Source organism: Amblyomma maculatum, chromosome 3 (genome assembly GCF_055883805.1).
Source record: "Amblyomma maculatum isolate TAMU_Amacu chromosome 3, ASM5588380v1, whole genome shotgun sequence".
In the NCBI taxonomy this organism is placed as follows: domain Eukaryota; kingdom Metazoa; phylum Arthropoda; class Arachnida; order Ixodida; family Ixodidae; genus Amblyomma; species Amblyomma maculatum.
Genome location: NC_139346.1, coordinates 93,207,379 through 93,214,932, shown reverse-complemented (window position 1 = coordinate 93,214,932; position 7,554 = coordinate 93,207,379). Strand labels below are relative to the sequence as shown.

Here is a 7,554-nt window from a genome sequence, read left to right as displayed (position 1 = left end):
CAACCATGCCAGCAACACACAAACGGTTACTTGCGTGTAATGACATACAAAGCGCTTTCAAGGTGCATGTGTTGGAGCGATTTTTTAGCAGTCAGCATTTCGGCACTTATCAGTGTGTGAAAATGTGTGTGAAAAGTGCAAATGTCCCATTGCGTTCGTTATCATCATCATCATCATATATATGTGTGCGTTGTAAAAAAAAAAAAGAGAAAAAACAAAAAGTAACATGTTGGTTATGCGCGGCAGGCTTTGAGCTTGTGTATTGACTCTATGCTTTGAAGATTGGTTTACTGATCGCGCGGTACGTCCCCGATGTCCGACGATAAATCGACAACGTACCAAGACCTGGCGGCCAGAGCGTCCGCCCTGGAGCAGAAGCTGGTGAAACTGCGACAAGCAGATGCGCCGGTGCTGTTGGACATCGACTACGACGCTTGTTTTGTGAAGGCGCATCAGCAGCTGACCGCTGATGTAAAGCCCAGCCCCATTCCAAGGCCATTGCTCAGAGTCAAGCTCCTGGAGACTTTGAAAAATGAGCGCGAAAGCCTGAAGCGCGTGCTCGCCGATCATGAGAGCCGGCTTTGCGCCGCCATGCGAGAAATCGCCGACTGGAAAGAACGCATAGACGCTGTTACGAGGGACGCTGCGTTACCGGCTGCGCCGAGCGACACCCATGTCCTACGCGAGTAAGCAGCGCTTGCTACAGTTCTGCCTGCAAAGATAATTTGTGTTCGTGTGGATGTAATCGCGTTTACTGTAGGTGAACTTCATTTTGCCCACTCATTTCATAGCTTATTTAACCCTGGGTACAAGATGCAGACTAATTCCAACTGTGAGAATTGCGGCGCGTCATTAGCTTCTACACACTGCATGCTGTATGGAGAATTCATAGACAGCATACCGTGAACTCTTCTGGGCTGCTACAGTTCGTGGGGCACATTTTGCTTTTGCTAATTTTTTTCCTTGGCGGGTCCCCAACTAAACAAAGATCTTGGCCTATATGTTGGTCCGAAGTCGACAGGCACCCGGCCGGTTTGGCTTAGGCTAGGTCAGCAAGGTTAGGACGAGGTTGGAATTGGTTATTGGCCTTCACGGGCCGACCACCGCCTGCCAACATAGGGCCAAGGCCGGAGGGCAACCTTGCAGACACAGTTCACCTAAGCATCACAAAATGTTGCCTAAATAGTTTCAAATATCAGTCCGTAACATTGCCTGGCTGTTGCTTATGTCACTTTTTTTATCACCAGGCAACTAAAGTTGGTATGATGTTTGGGTAATGGAAGACGTTATCCTGATGTTGCATTGACAAGAATTGATCAGTAATGATTCTGTTTAATTTGTGTCAGCATTAGGCAACACACATGCGTTTTCTATGTGGAAGAAAATGGGTGTCCTTCAGAATATTCTGCAAAGTCGAAGCGAGTATAGCGATTTCTGCAACGAGCAGATGTCTGGCAGTGAACAGCACTACGAGGCATCTGTACCAGAGAGTCATGACACCACCATGCTGCGCATACTCATACATAACTTTTCATCAAGTTTATATATCCCTCACTTGAGGCCCTCATTTTAGACCCTCATTTTAGATCCAGTGATTCCTGCAAGCCAAGAGAAGCTATTTCAAGCATATTTAAGCTTGACATGGTAAAAATGAAAAATTAAAGAGTGTATGATCATGGGGCTAATTATTTTTTTGCTCTGCCACCTTTGTGATAACATTATGCAAATGCATTTGTTAAAAACATAATGCTTCAAGAAGGTGCCTTTCTGAGGCCTATTTCTATGTCTGAGGCCTATTTCTATGTTTTTTCAATACTCCGTGCGCCTGGAAAACAGCAGGGTTCAATAGACTAAGCACATTACTATTGCAGTGTATTAGCCTCATCAGCTTTGTTACAAATTTCAATTTGCCTATTACTTGCAACTTGTGGCCATCTCAAGCTACCTGGCCAACATCGGGGGCTGCCAGCTACAGCTCTACTTTGTGCCATGTTTGGCAGCCGAACATTGGGTACCTATTAATTCGCTACTATTTGCTCATTGTCGGCTGAGAGTCTTTGGCCAACTATTAGCCAGCATAATTGGCAGCCAACCAGGGCCCCCCTTTGGGTCTCCATTGGCTGGCTGAATATACTGGCTGCCAAGCTCTACCCAGTCGGTTACCAATGGTTGGCTGTCGGCCAATTTCATTTGGGTAGTGAATTCTCGAGATTGGTTTTACAACTGATCAATGACGTTTCAGGTAGCAAAAGTTAGGCCCCCAAAATCCAAACATTTGCCTATAGATTGAGGACTGCTTTAAGTTTTCAAAAATATGTCTCTTCCATTGCAAAGCATAGTGAACAGCACAATGAAAAAGACAGTTCTAGCTTGGTAATGCGAAAAACACTGAATATTTGTGTATGCATACTATACAGCAGTGTCATTTTATACAATCAGTGATAAACTTATTTGTCTGAAAGCGAACAGCCAGCAGCATGTGTGTCTGAGTAAGTATTAACAGCCTGCATGGTGTTATTCTTACTCATTTTCAGAGCTTGTACCACATGCGAAGTGTGCTTTAATTGTATTTTGCATAGCTCAACAATTCAGCTCATTTATCAATGTGTATTCACCTTGAGAAAAAAAGCGTTGCTTGTCAGAAGCTGAAAATTCTAAAAAGTGCTTCAACCTCTGTTTTCTGCACCACAAACTGCACAACCAGATCACATGGCAGAGAGTTTAAAAAGTTCTTCACTGTTGATTCAAAGCTTGACACTGCACTTTCCAAGTATAGCTGCATTGGACACTTACCTGGATTGAAGTAAACTCAAAATTCTCAGTTACATTTGTATGTTTACCATCTGCTTTTGCTTTTGGTTATGTGGTGCAGAGGTCTCAAAACTCAGGGCCTGCAAAGCCTTGATGCATGGCCCAAATATTTTTCCTCCTCCTCCTCAGGGCAAACATCACTACTCTTTGCTTCTCCACTCTTTGGTGACTGAAACATGTAGCTCTTTGGTTAACTCTGCCCACATTAATAATTGACTTTCTGTGAGCAGGGCCAAGAAGCTTTGAAAACGATAAAGGAAACTAGTAAGATGACAGGTCATTCTCTGCAAGAGCATGGTTTGAATGCACTGGCAAGCAGTTAACCACACTGCTTGCTTACTTCACAAACCACTGCAAACACTTTTTGTTGGCCATTGCAAATACCCCCTTTTATTCACTTTAACTGCTCTTGAAGCACCACTGTCACCACCATTTTGTTCACACAGCACTATTATTCTTCTGCTGTTTTGACTTGCATTCCCCCTGACAATCAGTGTCTTCTGGTGTGTATAGTAGTTGGAAATTCTTTTACCACCCCCTTATCACTTTCTATCACCTTCGTATCGCATGATATTAGCTATCACTCATTAACACGTACAAACTAGGTTCACTTCTATCCTTCAAGTAACACACCACACTTGCTTCCCAGAAGAAATTCCTGGATTCGAATTTGTTCTGACAAAGATGTTTTCCGGGATTTATTTTTTTTTGTACTTTTTTAATGGCATGAGGACCACAGGCATGTTGCTGAAGTTGCTCGTCAGAGCCAGCAATGCTAGTACATAAAAAAAAAAAAAAAAGGTCCTGGCTAGTTTTATGCTTGATTAATCATACATTTTTATTAGTCTTCCCAATTTTTCTTTGCCTTACTTTTTTTTTTTACATTTTTATTCTTTGCCTATTGGTATTCTTAGCCAGTGGAGGTTGCATAGCGAGTAAAGTTAGAAGCCCCAGGTCTCACATACTGAATGATATGTGGTGGTCGCTTGTTTGCATGGAAGCATGGGACTAATTACTCCGCATCCACTCAATTGACCCCTCAGTGAAAAATTGAGGTAAAGGATTCATTACTCTCTTATTTCAAATCACTTTTACTTAGGTAGTAAATCAGACCTATTCGTACCTTCAAACTGGGGGCACCCCTAAACACATTGAATGAAAGTATGCTACTGATTACTGTCTCTTGACCCGCTCGCCTTTGAAATTCCCAGGTTGGTCACAAGAAGACAAAACCAGATTGCTACATACCTCGACAATGCCTTTCCTCAACCACCAATGGAGGACCAAGCCGCCTCGACTTCCACCGGTGCGGGAGACGCCACATTGCACCCCGGTTCGCGTGGCTGCCTCACACTAACAGAGTTCTTTAACGACCTGCTGGCAGCCAGTTCCCAGCCAGGAGACCTACAGTATGTCAAACTGGGCCCACAGCATTGGCCGCCTCATGTGCAGGTGCTCCTGGACAGCAATGTGGCCGAGCGAGATCCACAAAGAAGTGACCACATTAGGCTGATAGATTGGGGCTGATGCAATGCTTCACTATAAACTGTGCTGTTAGTGCATAGAGACACAGTGCATTACTCTGAAACACTTTTGCAGGATTTCACTGGTCAACAGTGTGACAAAGAATGTGACGTACCTTTTTTCTTTTTTAACTCAAGCGTACTAATATCTGCTGTGGTTGCAGAGAAAAGTATGATGAAGCAACTGGCTAAAAGCAGCGAGAGCTGAAAGTTCCTTTGCCATTTTATTTTCGTGTTCTTTCTTTTACTGTATTTCAGAACATTGTTATCTTGTGTACGTATGTGCCTTTGCTCTGAATATATTGTTTTCATGTTTTACAAATCAGCTGGAGGCATTGACATAAATGATTGGTTTTGTTTGGTTTGTGGAGTTTAATGTCCCAAAGTGACTCTAGCCATGAGTGATGCCATAGTGGAGGGCTCTGGAAATTTAGACCGCTTGGGGTTCTTTAACCTGCATTGACATCGCATAGCACACAGGTGCCTTGTTTCTTTCCTCCATTGAAAAGCAGCCACCGCGGTTGGGATTCGATCCCGCATCCTTGGGCACAGCAGTCAAGCGTTCTAACCACTGCACCACCACGGCGGGGGTGTTGACAGTAATGAATAATGAATAACTGCTCGAGGCGTTCACAGCAATGAATAAAAATCAACCCAGAAAGCATCTTTCCCAATGCTTCCTTGTGCCAGAGAACAAGAAATAAATAAAAAAAAAATGACCTAAGTAAATTAGTATTACTATTCCCTCCCACAGTCCACTGCCTGTGCTATTGTTCCAGGGAACACTGCAGTTCAGATGCAGGCCAGTCTGCCTTCTTATGTAACGATACAGCCAAAAATCAACTGGTTGAGCAGGAAGTGCATTATCTTATCAGGGATGATTATTATGATCCATGTCAAAGTTCTTGAAAAAGTCCAGTCTGTTCACAAGGCTCTATAAAAACATAAGCAATAGATCTGCTGTTTCAGATGACAGCAAAATTCAAATCACTCGCTTGCAAATTCACAAATGAGGTTACCTGGTTAGATTATGAGCTGGTGAAGTGTAGACTTAGTATGTCACAAGATATTGGAGCGGGTATTTTGGGCACGCATGCTATATAATGAAGCTGGAATGAAAACCATTTTTTCTTCTTCGACTTCGTCCCACACAGAGACTACTTATCATATTTATTGTATTTACCGAAATGTAACTCAACCATGACTTTAACGCTGACTTTATGGGTCGGTGAAGGAAAAAGGCTGAATAAGAGAAAATGTGAATGTAACAATAGGAATGAGGCTGCAATATACGAAATGGTGGAAGTTTGTGTGCGGGTTTAACATCCCGAAGCAACTGAAGCTACGAGAGACGCCATAGTGGAAGACTTCGAAAATTTCGACCACCTGGGGTTCTTTAACATGCAATACCATCGTACAAAATCTTAAAGAATGGCTTTTTCATGCCTCTTCTGTTCAAGAGAGCTGCACAAAAGTTTGTCAGATTATGGATAAAGATAACCAAGGACCGCTGCCTCACTGTTGCCGTGTTCATAATGCAATGCATGTCAAGAGGCCCCGTTATGAAAGTTTTCAAATACCACGTGCATGGCAGATCACGTTTCTTCAGTATCAGTGGCCGTTGGAAAATTGCATGGCAGTACACCAATTTGATGTTGCGAAAACATCTGCCAGATGCTAAGGAAAGTCGCAAGAGCACACAATGCCAAGCCTTCTGTACACCTGGAATTGATTTCTGGCAGTTAGCGTGTGACATCGTTGGTATTAGGGACAATAAAGATGTCTGCTGAACAAACTGCACATTCTGTCATATTTGCTCAGAATTACGTGTCAAACTTGCACTCTGTATGCGAGTTGCAAGTGTGCAGTCTCCAATAACAAGTTAGTGACTCCTTCACTGCCCAAGACCTCCCAGCCTGCATCTGAGGCGGCGGCACCCGGCCCCCTGATCTGCGTGTCTAGGGGTGGGTAGATCACGTTATCCATTGTATATTAAAGTTTAGTCTATGTATCCTTCATTGCTGATGGGCTGCGATACTTGATGCTCTGTGCCGTAGTTTTAGTTGAATATTTGTGGTTCAAACTGCCGTTGGTCGATCAGTGTGGATTTCTTTGTCTTTTTCAGTTACCTTAAGTAAGGAGCCGACTTGCACAGTGCATCAACCAATGAGAGTATAAAAGGCGTAGTATGCATGTGCCTCTAACTATTTAGGTGCTCACACTCCGCCCGACAGCTTGACCAGATCTTGTTTGCTCCGCGAACCTGCTGCTCATGGCACCATCTGTTAGCGTTCCAAAGAACTAGCATAAGGAGCCGCGATTGGCTCTTTAGGCTCATCAAGCCATGGGGCTATGTGAACCTAACGTTCACACATTGAGGTGCACAGTGGCAACAGTGGCAAGTCTGAAATGCCATCAAAGGTAAGAAATGACACTTCATGTCACCTGCAGTTCGACATGAAGCGGCAGTCATTCCAAAGTGTCATTGCTGTCGGCGCTTGCATGTACTGAAGTGGAAACTATCTCCGCATGCTCTCTGCCATGGTGGACAGCGAGCGTCAACACCTGTTAACCCTTATACCATGACCTCCATGCAGTATTCGCTTACAAAGCGAGGGAGCAACTTTTGCTTCTTGAGCTGCGACGATGGTGCATTATGTGGGTTTTTTTTAGCCAAAATGTCTTGCAGTAGACTAGAGAATTTATTTTAATGTATTGTCTGGTTACCAGATCCTTCAGCTACTGCTTATGTGCTTTAGATGAAAAAGAAACCTGCAATTACTGTGAATCCACATTAAACATTTGCTTTTGAGACTTTTCCTGCTCTCATTCTCACTGCTGCAGTGATAACCGAGGTGTGCCATAACATAGCATTTTCTCGAGCTGATATAATAAAGCATGGGACAAGTTAACTCTTATTAATGAAACTTGGTGCTTAAGATATGCATCAATGCAAAATGGCAATCGCTGCGATAAGCACAGCTTCGACACCATAGCATGCAATGTACAAGAATCAAAATGTGTGCACGTGCATCTGTGTGCTAAGCCAGTGGTCTGTGGTGAAGGTGGTAACTAACATTCAGATTTAGGCTACGTAAAACAACATCACCTGTAAATGCAATGAAACAATGTTCTGAAAGCTGCATGCAAGGACATGCCACTGTGACATGGTAAATGAAGGAGCCAGAAATTTCATTGTCTGCATTTTTAAGACTCGAAG

General features: G+C 43.4%; 1 protein-coding gene across 1 annotated transcript; it reads left to right on the top strand.

Moving 5' to 3' along the window:
- The first annotated feature begins 202 nt into the window (after positions 1-202).
- Positions 203-6,129, top strand: LOC146195321 (uncharacterized). The gene is made up of 2 exons (XM_084597762.1): positions 203-686; positions 4,023-6,129. Exons 1-2 carry the CDS (start codon positions 313-315, stop codon positions 4,336-4,338), a joined length of 690 nt encoding a protein of 229 aa, XP_084453888.1. The 5' UTR covers positions 203-312; the 3' UTR covers positions 4,339-6,129.
- Positions 6,130-7,554: the final 1,425 nt, after the last annotated feature.